At 34.8% G+C, this 26,908-nt stretch overlaps 3 protein-coding genes across 6 annotated transcripts in view; all 3 read right to left on the bottom strand.

Moving 5' to 3' along the window:
* Window positions 1–20,623, bottom strand: part of LOC126758844 (AMP deaminase 2) — a 48,159-nt gene extending 27,536 nt beyond the window's left edge. Inside the window, exon 1 of one of the 4 annotated variants that reach the window (XM_050473248.1) lies at window positions 19,966–20,623. In XM_050473248.1, coding sequence (XP_050329205.1) covers window positions 19,966–20,080 — 115 coding nt within the window. In that variant the 5' untranslated portion in view covers window positions 20,081–20,623. Of the gene's footprint in view, window positions 1–10,179; window positions 10,380–19,965 lie in introns of those variants that run through there. The other 3 variants (XM_050473256.1, XM_050473247.1, XM_050473249.1) reach the window with 3 other exon arrangements.
* A 762-nt stretch (window positions 20,624–21,385) lies between these two features.
* LOC126758841 (transmembrane channel-like protein 7) lies at window positions 21,386–25,503 on the bottom strand. The gene is made up of 10 exons (XM_050473244.1): window positions 24,866–25,503; window positions 24,574–24,797; window positions 24,069–24,516; window positions 23,856–24,007; window positions 23,489–23,783; window positions 23,327–23,433; window positions 23,136–23,256; window positions 22,966–23,075; window positions 22,615–22,905; window positions 21,386–22,531 (listed from the first exon to the last, which is right to left on the bottom strand). Exons 1-10 carry the CDS (start codon window positions 25,238–25,240, stop codon window positions 22,084–22,086), a joined length of 2,571 nt encoding a protein of 856 aa, XP_050329201.1. The 5' UTR covers window positions 25,241–25,503; the 3' UTR covers window positions 21,386–22,083.
* A 453-nt stretch (window positions 25,504–25,956) lies between these two features.
* On the bottom strand, window positions 25,957–26,750 carry LOC126758848 (succinate dehydrogenase assembly factor 4, mitochondrial-like). Its single transcript, XM_050473259.1, has one exon. It carries the CDS (start codon window positions 26,558–26,560, stop codon window positions 26,195–26,197), a length of 366 nt encoding a protein of 121 aa, XP_050329216.1. The 5' UTR covers window positions 26,561–26,750; the 3' UTR covers window positions 25,957–26,194.
* Between the last annotated feature and the right edge of the window lie 158 nt (window positions 26,751–26,908).

The raw sequence follows: 26,908 nt of genomic DNA, 5'->3' as shown, positions 1-26,908 counted from the left end.
TTTTCTAAATATTAATAGTTTTGGATATACAGCCTTGAAAAGGTGCGCGCTCGAGGTCAGCAATAGTCACTTAAAACTCTACGCGGAAGCACTTTATCGAATGACTGCCGGCAGAGTTTTGAATATTTTCCTTTGAAATTTACAAAACATCTTTGTAAAATACATTTGTATGTATACTTGAAATTATAAAAAGTTTGAATCAAATATTTTATTTTTTATAACAATGTAACGTCTTAAAAAATTCCTGTCGATCCGGATTTCTATATTTTTTCAAAGCACAACACGATTTATCACTACAAATAGTTGGTATAACGACCAAATTATAAAAGTCACTCATCATCCCCGTCCCCCTATATAGTGCAGAGGCATGGACGATGACAACATCTGATGAATCGACGTTACGAGTTATCGAAAGAAAGTTTCTGCAAAAGATTTATGCTCCTGTGAGCATTGGCCACGCCGAATACCGCATTCGGTGGAATGATGAGCAGTATGAGATATACGACGTCAGTGACATATGTAGTTCAGCGAATTAAGAGACAGCGGCTCTGAAATTATTCGACGCCGTACCCGCCGGGGGAAGCAAAGATAGAGGAAAACCCCCACTTCGTTGGAAAGACCAGGTGGACCTGACAACGTTTGGGAAAGAAAAAAAGACTGGCTCGCTGTTGTAAACTCGACTATAACCGCGTAAGCGGAGTCTACGCTAATAAAGAAGGAAAGATGTCAAATCATACAAGATGGAAGGCCTATTGAAAGATCTCTTTCTTGACATGATTATGTCAGAAATATTTTCTAGTAGCAACCATCTGCTAATCTATTCACTACAAAAAAAACCAAAACCCGCGAATCTTCCGGACTGACTTTGACAGTAATGGTGATTTTATCTCCACTTTTAACGAACTATAGATCATTGGTTCGCAGCAATTGCTAAGAAATTGTCTTTAAAAAAACGCCCTACATATACTTCAACGTCCATTGATATTATGAATGTTGTATTTATTTACGGAACCGAATATGCTAAAATTTTTAATAGAACTTCATTGAAACCCGGTGAGTATTTATGTATATGATGGACAAAATATGATTCGTATCGTATATAGTAGTTATAAATTCATCTGTCTTAAATTCTAAAATATTAATTCGGTGGTTATGTTGTTCAAACTCGATGTTAGAAGCAGATGAACTTACTTAAAGTCCAGGACCTCTACGACTTTAAGTAAGTTAAAATATGGTACATTGAATTTGCTGTTGGCTTTTTGATAGTTAAAGTCAGTTTTAGTTAAGCAACTCATTGAACACTAAAGCTTAAACTCGAGTTTGAACGAAAATTTGTAAAAAAAATCCACATTCCCACCCTAATGTTCAAACACACCTAGCAAATAAACACATTGTGCTGTAGGTACTATATGTCAATAAGTCAACAAACGATTTGTGAATTAGACAATGCAAAGAATTCACATTCAAAGGTAATTGACTGCACAATGAATTTGCGATTTATACGAGCATTTTGCCTAGTCAGTGCGAGTACACATCTGCTGCTCTTTAATGACAAAGCAATGAGAATAACAATGCGGCGCCAAAATATAAATAAGTGTTTGAACAGACACGAAGGTGTTAAGTGGACATAAGGGTGGTATACACTGGTATATATTTTAGGGCCGTTTTCTCTATATCTCGTTAGAAGCAATCTGTCAGTTAAGTTCTGATTAAAAAAAAGGTTCTTTACCGAAAGAACCAGCCTTGGTTAAGTTAAACAGAACTTAACTGACAGATAGCTGCTAACCAGACACTGAGAAAATGGCCCTTAGCATATGTTTCAAAATTTAGACTTAAACTAGAATTTAGCTGTTACATTTTACACTCACTAAGGGGGAAAATCGTATACATTCAAAGAGTATGGTAAAAAATTGGATAACAAACATTTTTCATACAGCTGATCAGTTTACGAGAAATTTTTGAACGGCACTGATTTATAAAATTTCTCTACGAAGGTCAAACTACAGGCAAGTAATATGTAATTCACATTCTAAACACAAAATCATTGACTTCAACTTCGTAATAAAAAAAATTGAAATTAGGAATACCCTAATGTTAATTTCACCTGTTGGGAAAAATATGTATTTATATGCAATAAATAAAGACCATCTTCCTTTGTCATGGTCACGGCGCAATTATTAACCACACGCTAAACTGAGAGACAACAAAGGTATGTTTGGCTATACTTATACATACATACAAATGAACATATACATACATATATGTATTTAAATTTAATGTTTTGTTTACAAAATTGGATCAATATAAAAGGTACGAAATCGTGTGTACATATATGTATATACATACATATGTGTATCACCTTGTGCAATATTAAGAGATTACTCTACAGATCACATTCGATGACTTGCAAGTTCTTGCTTTTAGTTTGGCAAACATCCAACAAAATTAATGACCGGCAGATGGCTAAAACAGTACTTCATATAAATGAGGTTAATAATTTGTTAGAAATCAAACATAAATATGTATAGGTCTACAACTTTGCTTCCGCCGTTTTTCAATAGATGTCTCTAGGGTCAAGCACTGGTCGATTAAATCGTTTTATATCGATCTTGGACATTTGTGTCAACATTTACCCAACAAAATATTTGTACAGATCTGCTTGCATCCCAAACTTATTCTCAACTTAAAATGTCACTTTTTGAGCCGAATTCTCGACATTTGCGGGAAATTTTGCTTTTCTTTTTTAATTCCAAGAAAAGTGCGGCTGAGGACCCGTCCACGCTTTACTGAGGCTGACACATACATACATAGATAATACTATTACTCTACTACTACCATCTATATGATTTCTATTAGGTATTAAAAAAATATAGAATTTTTGTAAAGCAACTTGTGTTAGTTTACAAAAAAATGGATCATAAAGCATTTCGTGTGTTAATTAAGCATTGCTTTTTGAGGGAATAAGGGAAAACACTTTTGGACCGTTTTTATACAATAAAGCCTTAAATTTACAAAAAAAAAAAAAAAAAAAAAAACGGCGGAAGCAAAGTTGTAGACTGTGACTAGGAAAAGTAATAATTCAAAAACTGAGAGTGTATCCGCTCATAGAAACGACACGATATGAAAGATTCTCTTGTCAGTCTATCTGTTTATATTGGAGCACAAAACAAGGTCCTGGTTTTCGAATGTATTTTAATTCGATATGTCGTTTTGATAAGTTTTTCGAAATATCACATCATCCTGCTTAATTTCTCCCCTAAATTATTAATTTGTCGTATAGACAAAATACTCTGACTTCAAATTCTGGATCATTTCAATCAAATCATTTCATCACTCACATATTCCAACGTGACATTTACAAAGCAAGCACAGGATTTATTGAAAACCGGTATAGCTGTCGAAGCGGTCAAAGGGATACAGGTACATAACGTCTTAGAACACCACCAGCTTTTCACAAAGCAACCGGAGAATATGGTGTTAGCACATCGTATTTAAGATGCAAAGACTTTTGAGAAGTCCTCAAACTTGTATGAGGTCTCGCATTATTTATCTCAGTGGAACACTACAAATTTTCTATTGATCAATTCTGGACCCTTCTATATGCGTACATCACTCAATTTGCCCAGCTAATCACAATACATTTCACGTTTAATCGTGGTATTGTTCGGCAAAAGCTCAAAATAAACGACCCTTCTGAAATCCCACCAAACTGACGACATAACCGTTTTTGGTGACTATCGGGTTTCGAAGTGGCTTGAGCTATTTCATCCTGTTTAGACCGTGATCTCTTGCGCTTCATATTCTTATAAACAATCCACTGTCAAGCATCGAAAATCGTTTAATAGGAGTGCAAAGCATTTTTTTAACACGGATCACTCGGTAGGAGACAAAGTCAAGGCTCTAAGTGTGCTCTTGCTTGAAAAAGGCCCATTCAAAAAATCGCCAGTTTTTCGAAGATGTCATAAAACTTATAAAACGCAATGATGTTATCAAGAGAAGAAGCTCTATCAAAAATCAACAAAAATTTAATGATTTGTTTTTACTTAACCTAGCAATATATTGACCAATCACTTAAACATAAAATGTATTACTAAGGATGCTAAATATAAAAATAGAACAAATAGAAGCGAAACAAATAAATACAGCATTTAATGCTATTAAAATTAATTGCTATACAAATAAACCGTATATTAATTAAGACAGTGTCTAAAGTCTTTGCACTCAAGCATGATTATAAATTTTTTTTGTACAGATATGTATGGCATATCATAGTATATATGTAAGTATATACATTTGTATGTGAACTTGTAAATCCTTAAATGTCACTATGCTAGACTTCTTGCAGAATTATTTATTAATTTGTGTGATGTTATCAACTGGTTATATACATATGTATAGCGCAACAAAACCGAATAAGTATGTATATCATACATACATACATGCAGAGAATATAAGAAATGCTTTTTATTAACATATACATACATTTATATATATATGTATATACTATGTACATTATTTTGGTGTTGTATTATCTTGTAAATATATGAATATGAGGTTTTAATCATTTGATTTATGACACATTGAACCTGAAAGACACTCAAAATCAGGAGCAAAAAACTCCTATTTATACTATATATTTCAACAATCATGCATATATACATATATGTATATATGTACATATGTGTATAATGCTTGTTCATATTGTTGCTTTATTGTCACTGCTGGCTATTGTAAAATCTATTTCTCCCGCGATTGTTCACGTACAATGTTATTATTTTATGGCTTTACAAATTGCTTGGAAATACAATACCTCCATTGTACGAGTATCATGTATTTGTAATACGTACTTATGCGCATATATAGTATATAAAATATATGATACATATTTTATTTTACAAAAATTGAAGTAACGTCGAGCTGAGGAATGTTCTCACACCCTATTTTAACGGCTTATCAGAGAAAATTTAATATTGCATTTATATGGAAGCACATGTCCGTTGCCAGCGGAGTGTGCCTTGACGGTGTTGGTATTATCAAACTAATAAAATTATCATTTGTTTATATTGCCACTTAAAATGCCAAATAATAAGATAACATCACGTTCATAAAAAACACCGAACTTCTTAGCATATAGTATACTTGTATTATAAAGCTTTTTTTTTCAAAAATAGTAAATAAATTGAGAAATAAAATATGATCAAATTTTACCAGGACTGACAAAAACATATCGTCACCTGAAATGCAAAATAACGTAACAACATTTTCGGAAATTTACAGAGGAAGGAATGAAACACGTAATAAAAAGAAACATAAGTGAAACAAAATTTAAATATTGGTTCGAACTGGGTTATATCTGATAGCAGAACCTTAAAATGTTGGACATATGTATGTAATTTGAAGTAGGGGATCGTAATCAATGAAGCACTCAATTTCGAATTTTTTGATGATACGTTATTTTGCATTTTAGGTGACGATATATAGAATAATATATGCCAATGCTTAAGCTTAAGCTTCGACTGAAATGACCTTCGCTGCCCTCTGTAACAATTTTGGTTTTTCATTTACGGCTCATTTTTAGAGTGCCATTCGACAAATTGATGGACAGTTTCGACGTCTTATTCATAAACTCAAGGCTCATCACCACTATTGTTGCGTATGGTGAATGTAGGGTCGTTGTCAAGCATTTCTTTTGCGACCTATTTACGACGTCGATTTTGCAAAACAATCATGTTTTTTGGTACGAACCTAGCATTGACGCCGCCATACCCAAAACATTAACTTAAATGTCTTTAATAATCCAAAATATATAGTATGTTAAGAAATTCTACTATTTTTCGGATGCCAACATGACGATTTTCTGGCACTGTTTCTGTAACCTTTTCGATGTTATCGTCAGAACAGGCAATTTTTCGATGACTAATGACCTTCACTGAATGCTTTGTGCCACTCAAAAATAGACATATAGACATAAACACAACTGCATCATTTTCAACGATTCTGTCGCTCAGAGATTCCATTGGAAACACAAAATTTTCAGTAAGCTCGTTGTTCAATTCTTCTTTGCATGGTAAAAGTCGCCAGACGTCGTAAACAAACAGCTGCCAAACACAGACTAATTGACATATGGAGATCAAATTTCACACAAACATAAAAGAAATTGAACCAATCTAGGAAAAAAAATACTTAGCGATTCGGATTGCACGAGCAGTTTATTTGGACCAATCCGGTTCAATTTTGATCATGCCTGTATCTGTCAATGGTGCTTATACGAAAACTTCCACGAAAAAATTTTGAATTTTTAGACATTTGATTTCAGACAAACTATTAAAGTATGTTTGAACACTAAAGGTGATGTCTCAATTAACACCTTAATTGCTTCAGCTAATTGAAATTTTAGAACATGGTATAAATAAACGTTTCGTTTGGCACAATGTGAGTTGTAATCTCTGGTATATTTGCCATACAAAATACTTTAAAAGCGAGCATGAATTATAATTCAACAAAATATTTTTACAGTATTCTTTCTCGTTTCCGAAAATCTCAAATGATCAAGACATAACACGAGATATATGTACAACTGTTTAAATATCCATCGAAGATCAGTGTCTATATCAAGTTTATTTACAATATTTTTAGCGGAAATACATTGAACTTGACAAAAAGTGTGTGGGTGAAAAACATATGAGTCATGGCATGAGAAAAATTTCATATACAAACATATTTAGCTATAATTTCACAAGCTTTCACAAATCTGAATACGTGAATTTTTAATAGGTTCATTACCCTGTTTACTTTTCGCGAAGAGGGTTGAAAATTCCCACCGCAATGTCAATGTACAGATTTATTTCCTACATCTTAATCCTTTCAGTCAATCAGCAACAGCGAAGACAAATATATTTCTCCTCCCGCCCTGCCAGTTATAAGAAGCACAGATGAACTGAGATATCTTTATTTTCATGGCATTACCTTGTCAACAACGTTCTTATAGCCAGTATACTAGGGAGATATGAGATATGAAGCTCTATTGCGTATCTAAATAGCGCGAGTATAGCTGCCATTCGACAACAGTATAACAAATGTGTGCATATAACGAGTGGCTATCGACTAGCTACTGCTTTCCAAAAAAAAAAACGAATTCTTCCAAGAGAATTACATCTACGGAATGGTTGAAAATGTTACAGAAGTCGACTTTATCACGAATAGAAGAATTTGATTGACACAAAGCTAAATGCTGAATGAAGATCGTGAAGTCGTCGAAAACTTGACTTTTGCGAGTAGTCCATCGATCCACCTCTGGTAATAACGGAACAGTAAGGAAACAGTTTTCAAAATCGCCGAACAAGAGAATCTTGACATCTCTTATGGGTCGACTCAGCACATTTTGGTTAAAGTTTTGGCCTGTCAATGCTAGACTCGTATCAAAAATCCTGAATCTTTTGCAAAACCGACGCCAAAGTGGGTTTATGAAAATGATGTCGAAACTGACCAACAATCTAGCGAATGATGCTTCAAAAATGAGCCGAAACCGAAAAATTCTAAATTTCTTGAAGACACGCACTGAAAGTCATCCCAGGCGAAGCTTTTGACTAGTGTATGGAAAATTGGATTAAGTCTTGTTATGTTGTTTTGGCTCAGGGACCTATTGCGAAGGCGATAATATATTAAATTACGTGATAATGTAGTTTTTCGCTAGTCCGGTTCAAATTTGATCAGATGTTAAAGTGCGGTTAGTAATAAAAAAAATTGCTTTTGCGAACTAAAGCTAGTTGTCATAACGTCAAAAAAATCCTTAAAGTCGAACACGTCAAAATGGCAAATTAATTCCGAACACTATTTCAACACCCACCCAATTTATTCGCCTTATCCATAACGCTTTGTCGTATAATTATCTTTATTCATATTTGCACGCCTATGGCAAATGACGCCTATTAAAGCACGCAACCCCATCATCATCAGCCCACAAATATTTTCCACTGCTCATACTCAAGTGCAACCACAAATATTTTTATTAAAAAGCAGCAAAAGGAAAATGCTAACGAGCAAGCAGGCGAAGCTTTCGTTGATTTTATCTCTCTGTCGCTATTCATCACTCACAATGTACACATTGCAAAAAGATAAATAAAAGAAAATTATTATATAGAAGAGAAAAGTAAATAAATAGGAGCATGTCATTTATAGCGCACAATAAAGGCGTACAAAGTAGGAAAATTTGCGAACGAAAATGACGTTCTGCGCTCTAACTTTGGCAAAAGCGCCAATGACGCAGTGGGCGCGCCAACAATTGCGACGATGTCGGTGATATCAGTGCATTGAGTATATGTGCATATACATATGTATATCGGAAAGGGGTTCTCAATTGGCACGGACGGATGTTGGCAAACGAATGCTGTTCGTTGGCAACAGCCTAAACTGATGGCAAACTGCCATTGCAAAGCTGCCTAATGTAAACTGAGCCTGGAAACAAAGATTGGTAGTAGAACCTTCGATGTGCATGTAGTGTTCATAAGTTTGACCGTTATATATTTGTTTGAGACCCACTGCCTAGAACTACGACAATTTCGCCTCGTCCCCTTTTTAAGTGCATTTGACATAATCTACAATAGTCCTTGACGTCATAAAGGGGGGAAGGACTTGTTTACAATAGCAATGAAGGTTTGACAGTTCTTTTCATTTACGATATGCAGTGTCGCTTAAACACTTATGAGCCGTCCATCCATCCAATTAATACTATTTTGTAGTTCTCATACGGACTTCACATAATAGCGTTTTATAAAAAAGATGTTGGAAGGTGCTTCCAGAAAAGTATCTAGTAAGCTTTCCGGAGAAGTTGGAAAATGAAATGTAATAAACTAAAAATGCAATCAGCTGCCAAACGAGGGAGAATACGGGTTCCATCAGTTGAATCTCATGAAAATAGAGTGGAGACTATGATGACAAAAACTCAATAATATATCTGCCTGCTTAGTTAATGGTGTTCCGTTTAGGAGTACAAAACTCCTATCGACGCTACAGCCAACAAACCAAACCATCTTATAGCCAGCTGTTCCATTCTACTCAGCACAATATCGGCTGTATTGCTATGAGCACTCTGTATGGTGAACAGTATGGAGAGATGATACATAGCAACATATATTGTGACAAAAAAGCACCCGGAAATTGTAATTATATTCCCCGGGCAAATTATATTTCAAAAAAATGTATTTTGCTATGTTTGTAGGTCTGTCAACTGATGAAAACATTAAGAAAGTAAAGGATATGGTTTTTGAAAATTGTCAGTCAAGTGTTAGAGAGATGATAAGACAGCTCGACATCTCTCGCGAGTCAGGTCGATTTATTTTGATGGATATTTTGGGTATGAAACGCGTTCTTGCTCGACCCGCCCCGATAAAGCTGAATTGTTTTCAAAAAGAATACCGAAAATAGGTCTCTTTAGTCATGCTTGATCCGATTCCAAATTCATGAGGAGCATTACAACTGCCAATGAGATATGCGTTTATGAATTCGACATGCAAACAAGTCAACAATCTTCGGAATGAAACCCATTTTCAGTCGATCGAAGAGATAAAGCAAAAAATTCGCTTATGAAAAGAGGAGGTTTATTACATCTCGATTAAAAGACGACAAAATAAATATTGATGAATAATTAAATATTTTGCGTTTTATTTACTATTTCTGGGTACTTTTTTGTCACAAAGTACATACATTAATATAAACCCCTATTGAAACATCTTTTAAATAAAATTAAATACAAAAAACATCCCAAAAGTATTAATAATACGAATTTTTCATGTATCGATTTTTCAATGATCGAATTTAGTAATCGAGTGCTTTCGTCACACAAACGTCAGCGGTTTAACGTTTTAAATCCGAATGTATATCAAAACAAAACGCACAAAGCACAACACAATGCAACACTGCACTACGCGTCACTAGAACTATAGCAATAGCAATAGCAACAACAATATTTATCTTTTAATTGCGATGACAATTCTGTCAGCGATTTATCATTGCGTTGCATAACAACATATTTTCTTTGCTGCGTTCCCAACGGCACATAAGAGGCCAACGCCGCGGCCGCGTTCATCAACGAACAATTCCGAGATTTATCTCTGCGATTTATAAATTTTCCCACACAACACTATTAAGCAGAATTTCATTTCATTTCAATTTAAATATTACAATGCACAATCTGTTGCGAATGCACATTAAGTTTGAGGAGTTGAACTGTTGAGCACTTGGCACTTGGCGGTTGGTGGTTTTCGGTTGGCTATTCTTCGGTTTGGTGCAATCGCTGCACTCTGCTCTGGCCGTTTGTCAGTTGACAAAGGAAATTTAGTTTTCCGCTTGAGAATCGACGATAAACTGAACTGATTGGCCTCGCACATTCACAAAAGGCAAAGCAAAATGCCGCCGCCGCCGAACGATCGAAACAAAAGATTTCTTGGCGGCGTGAGTGTGGAGCTACTACATAAATGATGGGATAATATTAAATAAATGAAAGTGCACACACACACAGACTTCCACACATACACATAATTATAGATATGTGCATGCATTTGAACAATAGCTGCAAAGGAGAAATGTGGAGCAAGGAAGTAGCCGGGGGTGCTAAAGCTTCGACGACAACGACAACGACAACGCCAACAATTGCTACGGCAACAAGAGCAACAAAATAATAATAAATACAAGTGTAAACAATGTGGAATAATATTGTTTTGTTTTGCATTAGTGTGCTGCAAGGCGCTACAGTCGACTGCCAGGTGTACTTGGTTAGATCGGTGAAGAAATGTGGGAGTGTTTCAATTAATTTGTATTCATTTTTATATACTAAATATGGTCGGAGGTCATGTTTTTATTATAGAATGGTATAAAAAAACATTAAAACAGTTTGCATGACAACTATAGATAGTGATCCGCGAACAATTTTCTCGGATAACGGACTTAGTTAATAATGCTCTGCCAAATTGTGTGTATATAATATATTTTGGAAAATACTTTACCAAATTGTAAGGCAGCCATAAAAAACAGTTTTCAGAGAATATAGCGCTGATATGGACAAAGTACTTCATTTTGATCGGTCGGTTTGTATGGCTGCTTTATTCTATAGTTGGCCGATCTCAACCATTTGTTCGGAGATTGTAATGCTGCCTTGGATAATAACATGCGAACAATTTCAAGAAAATATCTGGCCGAGTAAAAAAGTTTTTCATACAGGTCTTGAGTTTGATCGGTCAGTTCTTATGGTAGTTATAATAGCTTCTTCAGGAGAAAAAAATTTCAGATCGATTTTCATACTGAGGGACTCATTTTAAAGTTTGATCGGTCATATTCTTATGGAGTTATATGTTAATATTACATGGAGTGGTCAACAAAGGAAAGGTATTCTGATAACGGCGCCACTTAACGTTGCTATAAAAAACATTAAATAGAACTCGAATGTTATCGATTCTTGATAACGAATATGAGTTTTAAACCCTACCAAGGGAGATTTAGAAAACTTATTGAGTAATATACACATAATAATCATAGTCATCATAAAAGACCTTCACTTTCTAAATTTTACAGAATCAGTAACGAGAAAATATCGATATGTAACGATAGACAAACAATGATACTAATTTTGACTAATCGATTGTATTTGACCTCAATAAAAAAGATAAATTCTATTAAATTATTTTTTTAAGCATTTAAAATATAAATGAGAATTACCAAGATTTCTGAGCAATTGCGAAAATTTGAAGAAACCTGAAGATGTAACAGGCAACACTCAAAATAATTATGTCAATATAAAAATTTAATAAAAAAAATATATAAAAATAAGACAATAATTTCCATTTTAACCAAAATAAGTTCAAATTATAACCAATTTTATAAGGTTCGAAATTAAAAACCACCCTTACTTTGTCACAATTGAAACCACCGGCACTTTTTCATGTAGCGAAAGTATAAAACGATAATTCGATTTATAAAGAAAGCACTGTTATGATGGAAAATGTATAATACTATATTTACAGGTGCTTATGAATCAGTTTACCTATACTAATATATTAAGAAGACAAACATACATATATACACTGCTCGCACATACTTGCTAATAACCGGCACTATGAGTACGTCGAAAGTTATTATCTAAAATTATTGTGAAGTACTAAATATAATACACTCACACATATAAAGCTATGTATGCATGTATGCGTGTACGTTTCGCGGCATTTAGACCCATGAGCTTAATTAATAAGTAATTGAGGCGGTGAGAATTAAAGTGACTGGGGCTGGGCTAGACCAGACGGCTGCCGGCAATTTTGTTTTGAAAGTCGATAAACGATAAATTATGCGAACGATAACAGTTTAGATGGAGCGTGTTATTTTGAAGTAAAGTGTATTTTAAAACTTTTCTTCTTAAACTGGAAAATTTATAATTTTAAAGAGTTAAAGTTTTATAAGGAATGATGATGGTTGAAAGATATAAGGGAAAATATAAAAAAATGTAAACAAACCAACGACGAATCATGCGATATTTAACCATTCAATTTGGAATGAAGAAGACCAATTCGACTAGCTTATTGAGTATAGCCTTCTAAGAACTTTGAAGTCGTGTACAGCATTTTTATAGCTTTCAATCGAAGGCTAGAAAGGATCAAATGACCATATTATTATAATAGAATAGGTTAGAATAGATAAAAAAAAACTCATACAAAGAAGGAATTAGCGTCATAAGGTCTGAATAAATAGGCATTAAATCTAACAAAATATTGGAACCGAAAGTTCGACAAAACTAGGTCGACTCGGACTTAGCGTGCACTGAAAAATAATTCTAAAACTATTAAAAGGCACACAGCCTAAAAAAGCGATTTTTGGGAATTAAAAAAACTTTTTTAAGGCTATATTTATACAGAAATCATCCACTACTGCACTGATTTCGAACTTCTTTTATTAGATGAAATTTAAAAACAAAATCTACATACTATTATACATAGAATAGTTCCGTGTCCGTGCAATGACTTATGATCGAAAGATAATAAAAAATTGAAAAAATTAAAAAAAAAAAAAAAACTGTATTTTACTGCAATTTTGGTCATTTTTGGTCATTTTTGGCCTGCCAAAACTCGATTTTTGATCAGATCAAAAAACTGATAAGTTCATTCATCACCGACTAATCATAAGAGAACTGTGGAACGGCATTTTAAGCTCCTTACGTATAGCTACAAACGAAACCAATCGTTTTCAGAAAAGGCAAAAGAACAACTGGTACGATGGGAAGTGTCGTGTTACAGTCAACGTTACAATCGACCACAACACGTGCGGTATGAGATGGGATAGATACCGAGAGTTGAAGTGGGCAGCGAGACACATTTGCAGACAAAAAAGAGAGAGGCCGAAATGGGTGAGTACGAAGAGCTTGACTAGCTGGCCGACACAGCCAGAAGGTTTCAAGATCGGAGCATAATCTTATAGAATCCCCAGAGGTAATCTAGTGACACTTCTCCAGCCTGCTGAATGACAGTGAGAACATAACACCGTGGTGAATCCGTTTCACCAATCGATGACCGACCATTAAGAAGTTCGAATAACAATTACCCGTCTCAAGAACAAAAAGCGGCGGAGGCGGAGTATGCATCAGCTTCTTTGTAGAATATTGTCGGACGAAAGTATGCCCGACGATTGGAATTTAAGTGTTCCAATCCACAAAAAGAGAGACCCCACAATCTGCCCACCAATTAAAGCTCACCGTCAACAAAGTGATGGGACCATATCAGTGTGACATCAGGCCTGTAAAATCAACAACTGATCAGATATTCACCATACGCCAAATCTTGGAAAATACACGTGAAAAGAGGATCGACACACACCACCTCTTTGACGATTTCAACGCTGCTTTTGACGGCGCGAAAGGGAGCTGCTTTATGCCGCCATGTCTGAGTTTGGTATCCCCGCAAAACTGATACGTCTGTGTTAGCTGACGTTGGGATCGATACCGAACGATGTTTCAGACAAGGCGAATCCATATCGTGCGACTTCTTCAATCTACTGCTGGAGAAAATAATTTCAGGCTGCAGAGCTGAATAGAGTAGGTAAAATCTTCTACAAGAGTGTACAACTTCTGGCGTACGCCGATGATTTTGATAACATTGGCCTTAACAACCGCGTTTTGTCGTCTCCAGACTGGATATGCAAGCGAAGCAAATCTGTCTGGTAGTGAACGAGGGCAAGACGAAATTTCCTGTCATCAAACAAACAATCATCGCACTCGCGACTTGGACCCCACGTCACTGTTGACATTCATAACTTCGAAGTCCTCGATAATTTCGTCTATCTTGGAACCAGCATCAACACCAACAACGTCAGCCTCGAAATCCAACGTAGAATAACGGTTGTCAACAGGTGCTACTTCGAATTGAGTAGACAATTGAGAAATAAAGTACTCTGTCGCCGAACAAAGACCAAAGTTTACATGTCACTCATCATCTCCATCTTGTTATATGGTGTTGAGGCTTGGACATGGAGAACAACTGATGAGTCGGCATTAAAAGCTTTCGAGAGAAAGGTTCTGCGGAAGATTTATGGTTCTTTATGCATTGGCAACGGAGAATACCGCAGTCGATGGAACGATGAGCTGTACGAGATATACGACGATTTTTTTTATAGTTCAGCGAATTAAGAGAAGCAGCTACGTTGGCTAGGTCATGTCGTCCGAATAGATGAAAGCACGCCAGCTCTTAGAGTTTTCAATGCAGTACCCGCCAGGGTAAACAGAGGAAGAGGAAGATCTCCACTCCTGGCTACACTTGGAAGCTCCAAGGTTTTATTAGATATGCTGATATCTAAGGGAAGCAGAAATATCCGAGAGCCTTAAACATGTTTAGTATTTATGAAATTTAAATCAAGTTTATATACAAAAATCTCGAACGCCACAACTTAATGGCACCATCAATCAGCCAGGGAACATTTACCGAACTAAGCTAAGCCATAAGTATTTCATATTAATAATAGAAGTCTTAATCTTTTGTTGTCATTTTCAATTACGTTAATGCAATTGTTGAGCGGCTATATGCCATACAATATCTATATGAGTGCACACGGTGTGTACATATGAATATGCAATCCGGTCCAATCAATTATGGTTGTTATTAAATAAATAAGTGGATGCACAAGCGAGTGGGCCACGATTTGCCATCCGTCAAAATGAATTTGTTTATACAATATTTTATAAGAATTATGTGCGCATTTACGAATGAATATGTATGTATGTGCATAAATCAGCCGGCACTTAGTTCCCCATAGGTAAATATATTGGGTGTGAAACTTCGGAAAGGTTTTTGAATTGTATCACGCAAAAATGTAAAATATGATAGAGATATAACTAATTTTTCTTTAAATAGAATTCGTAATAAAAAAATCCAATATTTTCTAACTTGACTTTTGTAATCAGTTGCAGTTAGAAAGATAAGAATTAGTACCAAAATAAACTTCTCAAACAATTTAGAGATTGCTTGACTCAGCACGCGTCAATTTCGCACAAAAATACATACAGGGTTTTTCCGGAAAGTAATAGGGCTGAGTTGTTTTAAAAAACTTTATTGAATCAATCATTACAATTCTTTAAAAACTTTCAAAATAAGCTTCTGCGTCGATGCAGTGCTGCTAGAGGGATTTCCAAGCATTGAAGGCGTCACGAAAGGCATTCTCCGGAATAGCCTTGAGAGCCGAGGTGCAAGCTGCTTGGATCCCCTTTCATCAGCCTTTGCAGGCAAGGAAACAAAAAAAAAAAGACCGGAGGGGTCACATCTGAGCTGTTGGGATGCCGGCCTTGGTTAGTTAGCTGTTCACAAGAAAGGCGCTGTGAGCCGGGGCGTTGTCGTGGTGCAACTTCCAATAGGCCGCGATGTCTTGTCGGACCTGATTGACCCCTCGTTTGAGTCTCTTAAGGACTTTCACGTAAAACTTGGCGTTGTTGGTTTGTCCAGGTGGAACAAATTCATGGTGGACGATGGCTTCGATATCAAAAAAGACAATGAGCATCGTTTTCACTTTGGACTTGCTCATTCATCCGGTCTTCATCAGTGACTTCTTCAAGTTACTACGAAAAGGTCTGGTGCCACCGAAATACACCACTTCTTGCTAAAGCAACATCTGTGTAAGCCTGCCTGATCATATCAATTTGGCTTTGTCGCAGGTTTACCGAGTGTGTTTCTGTGTGAAAAATTAAATCGCCTGCCTCTGCTCTAACGAACGCTGCATTTTCGGCTTACACCACTCACAGAAACAAGTCGGGCGAAAATGTTTATCCTGACTATTCAGGTGCTCGCAGACAACTGATCAGCCGCTCGTTCGTTAGCTAGGAACGCTCTCTACCGAATCCAGTCGGTGGGCGCACGCTCCGAAGTACAGTCGCGGCGGAAGAAAATCAGTCCTATTACTTTCCGGACTTTAGCTACTCGAAATGTGTACATTTACTACCTATTTTAGAGATGTAAATCAATGAGATTAAATTTTGTATTACTTATTGAGGACGGTGTGATAAAACATGATTAGATTACTATTCGTGCTAATTTAATCACATAAGGAAGAGAAAAAAACTGACTTAAAAAAAAACTTCTAATCGGCATTTTTAGCAGAAATAAAATGAACTAAAAATATTATTTAATTAAAACTTTGATTGAAAGGGGGAAAGAATAAGTTCTTTATCGACTGGGTGATTAAAGTTTCGTCACAAAAATATAATTAACTGTAGATTGTAGATGTGCATAGCTTCTACATATGAATACATACATATTCGTACATATGTACATATGCACTTAACTTAAACCCACTTAAGATAAGATAAAATGAATAATATTATTCTAAAATTTAAATTTACGCGAAATGGAAGCGTTGGTAATCGCTGAATCACTTAATTTTAGTGAGCAACAACAATTGCGAACGCTGAAATATTTATGCGAGTTATTTACTATGACTAAGCAGCAGTAGGCAGCAATGCACTGTATCTCCGAGTTACGGTTAATATTTGCCAAAAGTGCGGACGTAGGCACTAATTACATATGCAAGTGGATACTTATAAGAAAAGTGTAAAATATTTAAATTGAGATTCTAGTTATGAGAACACTAACCTCAATTACTAAGTAACGCAATTTTGCAGTAAACAGAAGATATGCAATGTTTGAGTACATTTTTGTTTAGGCAATGCGATTATTGCTCTTCAAAGCGTATATTTTTCTTTCTTAGATCTCAAAAAATGCTCATTTGGAAGAAATTTTGGTGAAGAGGTGATCGCCGAAACTGAGGCCTATTTTGAAGCTAAGGACAAATCGTACTACAAGAATGTTATCGAAAAGTTGGAAGATCGCTATAATCAATGTAACACCCTTGAAGGGAACTATCTGTTTTACTAAGGTAGGCCGAGGACTTTTTAACTGACCTGATATACATATGTACATATATGTATATAAAAAATCAATATTTATGAGATTAGCATATATACATATGTACGTAAATTCCTCTTTTATACCTAAATTATATTTTTTTAGAAGTATATATGTATATATTTACATTCATATTTATGTATGTACATATACACATACATACATATGTCTTTTTTTTGTTTGATAATAAATTCCTATCTAACAAAGATTATCGCCTCTATAAGTATGTACGGAAAAAACTGGTATATAAATATGTACCAACAAAAACTATGACAGTTCTATGCTGATAAATCGACACACTTAACATTTTAATAAGCTCTTTGGGATATAAAAAGTATATATAGATAAAATAAGTGAACAAACAATGGTTCAATGAATGATCAAGTAAACGTTGATTATGATGAATAATGAACAATAAACGGTGGACAAAATATGTACTTATCTTCAACATGATTAACGATTGATTTAATTTTTTAATAATTTTTTATTCAAAGAATATATTTGAGGATACTCAAAAATAATTAAAATCATAAAAACATATATAAAATATATAAGTACACATTAATTACATATTAGGTTAAGCAAAAAAAAAAACAACGACAATATTAAAGGTATGGGTTAAAATTAGTTTATATACGAGAAAAAAGGTTGATTTTGAAAACGTCAATTGCAAGAAGAGTTTTGGAAAGTGAAAAATAAACAGAGAATTAAAAATGTTCACATTTACAAAAAAATCTCGATTAAAATAAAATAAGATAGTTTAAAAATAACGTTTATAATCTAAATACGTTTAAAAAGGTGGCTAGTCAAGTCAATATCCATGCTTATAAGCCTGTGAAGACTAACCCATTGGAAACACAAATTAATTGGCTATTTCGCCCGCCCCCCCATGCCCAATTCATAAACTATTTTAAAACCAAAATATTGTCCTTTTCAATTTATTTGTTTCATTATTTTATGTGAAATAAAATTTAGAAATTTAGAGTAGCACTAAAATAAGTAACAAACAACCCTTTCCAAGTCTAATGTAATTTTCATATCTAATTGAATAAGTAACTATATATGAATGTTAACTTGTAGACATTAAAAATTTAACACAATAAAATGTCGGTATATTTAGATTATAATTACAGATTTTAAGTTTCTCATCAGAAAAATATAATTTTTATGAAATCAAAGTATTTTTGACTTAAAACAGTCTAATCGGAAAACATCTTACAAATACAATTCACATGTCTCCACATGCAAAAAATAACTCTTAATCTTGATTAAGATTTTTTCAAGGCATTAATGAATTTAAAGATAACAAGTTTGTTACATATGTATGTTTGTATATTTATTTACTGTAATTGCACATATTTTGTTCATCTAAAATCATTTTTAAAAGTTACTAGCTATTATGGTAGGGAATCTGAATAGATTAGGCTTTCATTTATCATAACAAAAAAATTAAACTTGTCCATACATACATACATATGGTATGTGAATACACAGTGCACATCTATATCCACGTACATACATCTAATGTACATATGCCCATACAGTATAGAACCTAAATGTTGAAATAACACGTTTGAAGCAATTACAAAAGAATACTTATTGATTTAGAAGGCTGTCAGAAGCAAGCATTTGTTGCACACGTCAAAAAAGAATCTTGTCAGACAGGAATTTTTCCACGGAATATGACTTGTTTACTTATTTTAATTGCAAAATATTCATAACTTGAGTTTTCTAATTCATTAAGTATTTAAGAGACAAATTTAAGTCTGCCTAAGGTTCTATGGTCCTTTAAATAAAGATATCGGTAAAAAATTATGCACATAATTTATAGCTTTCGCTCCATAGAATTTAAAATCAATAAAGATATTTTATTTTAATTTTTTAGAAGCACTGACACACGACACCAGAGCAATCTTGGCAAATATTTGTTTGTTTTGTTTTAGTGGTTCCAATTTCAGTTTAATAGGCCAGCTTGGCGCTCCTCAAAAACAAACACAATGACCTCAACCAACCCGCCAGCGCAGCACCCCATCAATTCGTACCTGTGTACATACGCACATGCATACATGCGATACGTACCTATGACAAACGCTAGCGTCAGCTATTTTTTGTGGGGCTACGTCAAGTCTAAAGTCTACAGAAATAAGCCAGCAACTGCATTTCCGAAGAAATTCGGGCTAAACTTTCCGAATGGACCACCCAAGACGCAGCCGCGGTCAACATTTAAATGAAATTATCTTCGAATGTCATGAACCAATCCAACGCGTCAGCTACAAAATAAAAGACTAGCGTTTTTGGAAAAACTGCGTCATACAAAAAATCAACTGCTCTGCTATTATAGACAGACATCTTTACTGCCACCTCAACCTACTTACAAAAATACATATTGTGCAAACTAAGTATTTTCAACACATAATTCGTTTTTCACTGATACGTACGCCGGTCTCTGGCTTGCTATTTGTGTCTGTTTATCAGCATATGCTATTTGCGAACAACTAGGCTATTTAGTTTTTAAAAAATTTATATATTTTAAAAAATTACTTACCGGATTTGGTTTTCAAATCGTGCCCATTATTCAAATCAAACTCCATTTCCATGTCTGTATCGAAACCAAAACTGCGATACCCCTTGGCACTCAGGGCATCCGCATAGTTCTGCATTTTTGCTTCAGCTGCCGATGACTCCAGTTTTCACTTATTAATCACTGCACTCTGTGATGTAGTATGTATGTATGTATGCTGTATGTATTTCACAATATGCAAAATATGTATCAGATATTTGAAATATTTACACTTAAATGAATGCTCTATTTTATTCACACTATACCAAAATTCACTTTGCAATTTAGAAAAACAGAAAATAAACTTTCACAATTTCAAGTGAGCGATTTTTGCACTTAAACGAATATACGCCTCGTCTTTAACCTCCTTGATTCGGATTGCAATTTTATGCTGGAATTTTAAGCGAATAGTTGTAAGGTTTGCTACTTGGCTTTTAGCCAAATTTTACACAAATGCTTTGGGTATTTATAAAAAACTATTATTACAAATATTAATTTATAAAAGATTGTGCATATAAATTCACGTTTTTTTGTGGATAAATTTAATTGTTGTTGCTGCTTTAATAAGCACTACGTAAACAAAAACTTTCCGCTTCTCTTCTACGTTGTGTGTGAACAATTTCACGGCGTCTTTGAGAATGCACCAATAAATGTAGAGAGAAAGCACATAACAGAAACAAAAACAAATTTGAACAGACCAATTGCCAGCCCTGTGCTTGGCATACAACACTGTGGATAGTGCTGCCAATAAGAAAATTAACACTCTTATTGGAATGTTGGTGGATATAATTGGATATTTGTGAAATAATACAAATTTTACTTGTAATAATAAAAATAATTTAAAATTGTAAAAGTAATTAACTATATAAACCAATCAATACATTTTTTGAGAGTTAAGTTTGAGTTAATTTAAAAATATGTTGATACAAATTTTTTCCTGGTATTTGTAATGATTACAGGTAATAAAAAAAATAAATAAAAATATTGAAGTTATATATAAAACAATATTTAGTAATCTGATACTTCGAGAATAAATTTTTGCATAGATAAAATAATAAATATATAATCAGCACCGGAAAAGCCGATATAGTACCTTAAAATTGTGTACTAGTACTATAGTAAATATTCTATATACTAATGGAAGATATATTTTATGAAAATTACGTAGCAACACGTTCCCACATTCAAATTTTCTTAGTTTTGAGATATGAGTTGCAGTTTTGATGTATACGCAATAGCTCCCGGTTGTTTTTGGAGTCGATCTCTAATGGTACAAACACTCTGATCTTACTCCAACTAACTTCGATATGTTAGGTTCGTACATAGGAGTGGTCGCTTCATAGTTAGTATATTCAATCCCCTACCTTTCAACATACATATGTAAAATAATCAATACCATACTATATAAAAATAGGCTTTTAATATTTAATTGTAAATATATGTATATGTATGAATAGTATACATAAGTAGATATAAATGTATATATTGTGTATATTTAAAATATAATATCTATGTATATGCATATTTAGCTTTCAGTATATTTTTACTAATACTTTTGTTAATCCGACGACAGTCAGTTTCGAACCACTTTAGATTCGAAATAATTCGAGATTATATATTGTCGGTCAATGTAGCACAATACTTTCAAAACTATACAAATGTTTTGCATATTTTGTTAAATTAAAATTTAACAAATAAATAAATCTATATGTATATAATTATAAATAAAAATATTAATAAAACTATACTAATAATAACATATTTAAATAAAATCAGACAATTGAATATGATAAAAATCAGTAAGTAAATAACTACAAAATATGTATACAATAACATAATATATGAACTTATGTAACTATTGTAGTCGAGAACGAACTTTCGTTCTGAAGACAGGCCGGTTCATTACGTAGGTTGTTGTTGTTATTGTTTTAGTGGTAGAAAACATTCCAGATATAATTTTGAGGAGTGCTGCCGAGTAGAACGTTCTTTGCCAAATAAAAATACGTATCTGTTCGGGTTACGTACACCCGACTGCCGTGCAGGTCATTTTCAAAGAAGGACTTTAGGAGTGTTTATGATGTCACAACAACAACAACTAGCACACTAAACATCACGACTGCGCAATATAAAGCCATCACTTCGCGCAGAATGAGTCGAATTGATTTCGTTTTGTACAAAAAATTCAGTTTGTGGCGTTTGTGGAGTACGCTGACGTCTTCTGCCCAATGATTTTGCATCCACAAGCGACCAATCACGATTTTTCGATACACTTATGATGCGATTTAATAAGAACTCCTTGTCTTTCGCCTCCAGATAGATCATTTCTTTAAGCAACTTAACCATAAGACGACGCGCACGCGATTTGGCGCGCAAATAGTAAACGAGAGCGCTTAGTGTGACTAACATTATGCCCACGGCAGCTGGACGGACAAGTAGAGTAAGAATGCGCCAAAGTGTTTGGTTTTCACGTAACTTCAGCACACCGTCGATAAATATTTGAAACATATAACCGGAGTCGCGAAACGGGCCACATTGGGCACTCATTGGCAGTCTAAATGATAGGAGAGAGAGAGGAAGATAATAATATCAAAACTACAAATATGATTTCATAGTTATATAATTATGTGTACGTACTGTGTCATTATATAACCCAATGTCAGGATGACCCCCAGTACCGATACAAAAGTGAAGACTAGATAAAGTGTTTGCGTTTGGGCCGAACGCCAGATGTGACAAGAGGGCTTACACAGATGCAACAAGAGCGCCTTGTTTATATAGAACTTTAGGAACAATTTACAAACGATGATTGCGACAAGCAGCGGTGAGAAGAGTAAACCTAGCCACAGTAAAGTTTGATTGTAAACGAGACCCAAACTTTTTTGTGAAATATCGAAGTCGGGACGACCTAGCCAAGGCCAGTAAATGCTAAAATTTGCAAAAAGAATAATTAATTATTTGTATCATATATGAGCGCCAAGCACTTACCTTGACAAAAGCGCGCGTGTGACACAGCAGAAAGGTATCATAATTAAACAGATGAAGGAATCCGTTATTATGAAACGGTACAATTCTTGTCCTATATGAGTCTCCCAACACTGCAAATATTGGAAAACATACATAAATGAAGCAAGTATTAAAAATATCAGGCAATTCACCTGACTGTATGATTTTGTTAGCAGAAAGTAGACCAAAACGCTTATAATAACAGCCTCCAGTAGAAAATTTCGCAATAATGCTATATGTAGTGTGCGGCGCGGCGAACGATAATCTTCCATCCTATATAAATAAGTAAATAAATAAGCTTATATAAAGAAGCCATATAAAATATGTATGCAAATCGCCTTACCGCGAAATCCATGATAAGACAGATTGCATAAGCAGCATTGTGAGATTTAGAATACCAGCAGTTGAAAGAGTTCGCCAGCCAGACACGTCATCAGTTGAGTCAAGTTCCTGTTAAGGCATATTGTATAACAAATTATAACAATTATCACCTCACACAACTTACTTTCAGCAAAATCCACACGCCCACACCAGCGCCACCTATTATTGTAGCCACTAGCACATGGGCGATGGCGCGCGAACAAAAAATCCATATACGCCACCAAACTGTGGGCTTTCTCTTGGGCACAGCCCGCTCGTTAAGTACCGCTTTGAATTCGGCAAAAATCGCGATATGTTTCAATTCGGCCGCCTTTCGATTCGAGATGCCGAAATCCCAAGCGCAGAATGTTTTGGCCACGAGTATGGCTCTGCCACCGCCTGCGGCTTGAATGAAGCTTATGCGATACACGCGCGCCATTCTAAAGATAGATACGTTTAAAGCACATAAATTATAATAAAAATATTTGCACACAATTCACGGAGATACGCACTTGGTGGATATTACTATGAAAATCAGCAAGTACAGCACCAGCATTGTCATGAAGTAAGCATGTGGCAGGCTATACTGACTAAGTGCGGGATGTAAACGAAATGTCGCATTACTATAGCCGCTATAGAAGAGTAAAGAATTCTGCAAAAAACCCTGAAATTAAAAAAAAAAATTTTAACCCATAATGGGTAAACTTTTTATCTATAATATTTACCTCGCCCGTAAATACATCCATTAATAGTCCACTAGCAGTCTCACTAGAATTTCCAGTGTATTTATCAGCTAATACTGTTTCGTTGAGATTAATTTCATTTGCTGTGGTATTATAAAGTAATTGTGGAAATATGACAAAGCAGACAACGCAAAACAACACGAACACATTTAACATCAAGAGCCAGCGTAGAAATTTAAAGTACGAACTAACATTGCAGCCGAAATGTCCTTCGATGGTCTTCACCTCATCATACCATATTTCCATAGTATGGCTTATAACACCAATGAGTTTCCAGCTTCTTAATAGAAAACTTATGAAAGCATTTGTTAATTTGTGACACCAGCTGCAACGCGTCTCCTCGATTGCGTGCTGTTCAACGCTGATGGCTAACTTTCGTTTAAGGAGGCGCTTTGTGGCAAGTGGTTGTGGCAGGGCACGGAGCGTCTCACTAAAATGTTATGTATGAAACAAAAAAGTACAAATATTACGTACAAATTTTACATACAGTCTATGTTCATGACTGAGTGCTGTGTCTTGCATGAGTCCATCATGCTGCTCGATTTCCTGTGCCAACAATTCAATCTCATTTTCAGCGTCAACTCGACTATTCGAGAGCAGTTTGCCATCCGCTTGCAAATATCTACGCGACGGCATGCGATAAATAGTTTTCTCACGTATGCCATGTCTATCCCGATCGAAGCGTGCCAAAGTCTGTGACCAGCGACGCATCTAAAGCGAAAAGGTAAAATTAATTTTATACCAAAGATAATTTTTCTACATACATATTCACAACTAACCATATTTGTGGGTGTCGCTCCACGATTGAAACTACTCGCTAACGCTGCCAATGGCGAAGTTGCTCGCCTATATTGAAGCGTACCAAAATTACTAATCAACTCTATGGATTCGTCGCCGCATTGCTCATCAGCACCATCGCGACTGCCGCCACAATCGCTATGTTTGCTTTTTACATCATCTGCGGTGGAAGTACCTGTGACAATCCTAAATTGCTGTTCATTACCACTTGTGGTAAGCAAATTTTGACTGCCTGCTAGTTGCGTAAACAGTTCGCTGTGCGATGACGTCGTCGATGTAGTAATCACTTCAATTCGGTCTAAATCTTCAGCATCATCGGATACAAAGATCCGATTCTCCTGACCATAGTCCGACATGCCGTTCGGTTATTATTATGGAAGAAAACACATGATTTTGGACAAAAAACACAAACTCAAATTAAAGACAAAAATTAAATTAAAGAAATTTAACAAAAGAACTAAAATTTTAAAGCCACTAAACTAAAATCAGCTGTGAAACACGGAAGAATTTTGAGTGAAAAGAAAATTGTGAAATCAGCTGTTGTCGTGGGAGGTAAGAAAACTGCAAACTAAATAGTTTTATTTTGATTATGCTATTCGTAAACAAATGGGCTGCCATTTGTCTTGAGAATTATTTAATACCCTTGGGTCAGTAGGAATAATTCGATTTTTTATACCCTGAACAGGGTATATTAAGTCTGCCACTAAGTTTGTAAAAGCCAGACCGTTAAAAAATGTATATGGAGTTGTCTCCAAAATTGTCAAAGGAGTTTATTTAGATTTGTGTACTCTTTAACATCTCTTTGGCCAAATTTATATTCCATTTTGTGTTGTGTATCCCCAATGGCAGATTTTTGACTATAATGCGAGTCATTAGAAATTAGTTATAAAAAGCACAGTTTTCTGTAGCTACAAAAAACATTCTCTATAAGCCAATATACCATATATCAGTCTTTGACTGTATATACATAAATCAGTGTTTACGTGATCTGATTACGTAGATTCGTCTATCCTGAGGACGAGCATAACGACTCGTATTTTAACGATACACTTTATAGATAAAAATAGGATCATTATGAATCAAGTTTTTCCCAAAATATATTTTCTTAAAATCCTATCCTGACCATTTGCATTTTCTCTGCTTAAGATGATGTTTCTTAATTTCTGACATTGATAATATATAGAAGCTTTACAATAACTATAATTTTGGAACAATATTTAATAGTAATAATTGCATTAACTACATTTAACATTTGTGACAAGTAATAACACAACGTTCAAAAAACAAAAAATTGAAAAAAAAAAGTCCATTCAAAAGTCTGTAACACGCCCTTTACGCTCCCAATCACCATAACGTGTTGGCTCTGGTCCTGCAGGTCCGCCAATTTCTCCAGTATGCGGGTTGGTTGCATTAGGCCATGGCTTTAGAGGTTCTTTCTCTTGGAATGGATGTTGTGAGAACTCATCTAGTTTGCCAATTGGTGTCTTGGCACGCAATTTCTTTTCAAACTCCACAACGCGTGCACTCTTTTCTTTCGGCTGCTTGGATTCAGCACAAACACACGCTGTCGTGGATAAGGCAGCTATATTACTTTGCAAAACGTTTGCTGGTGCTTGCTTTAATGTCGACTGGCACAAACGACAAGTTTGTTTGGTAATATTCAACAAATTACTCATTATTTTAAATATTTTAATAGAAATGCGTTCTGAATAAAACAAATTTATTTCACAATAGAAATTGTATAATGACAATTGACAAGCTGGCTGTCAGCTGTTTCCACTTGACTTTTCTCTTTCGTATGACATTTCGAAATTTGTTGAAATTTTCGATGAAAATTGTGGTGAGAACACTTTTTGTTACTTTTTTGTATTTTCGATTTAAGAAATTCACCACAAGCTTTTAGCGGCCGGTGAATTTATTTATTTCTTGCGCGAAGTGAGAGCACTTACAAGAGAGCGGTTGGCGACTAAAATTTAACGTTCTCTGGTGGGTGTTTTTGTATTATTTTGTATTTATGGCTTTGT

This window comes from Bactrocera neohumeralis, chromosome 5 (genome assembly GCF_024586455.1).
Source record: "Bactrocera neohumeralis isolate Rockhampton chromosome 5, APGP_CSIRO_Bneo_wtdbg2-racon-allhic-juicebox.fasta_v2, whole genome shotgun sequence".
In the NCBI taxonomy this organism is placed as follows: Eukaryota; Metazoa; Arthropoda; class Insecta; order Diptera; family Tephritidae; genus Bactrocera; species Bactrocera neohumeralis.
The sequence above is the reverse complement of the archived record's forward strand: the minus strand, read 5'-3'. Positions and strand labels throughout refer to the sequence as shown.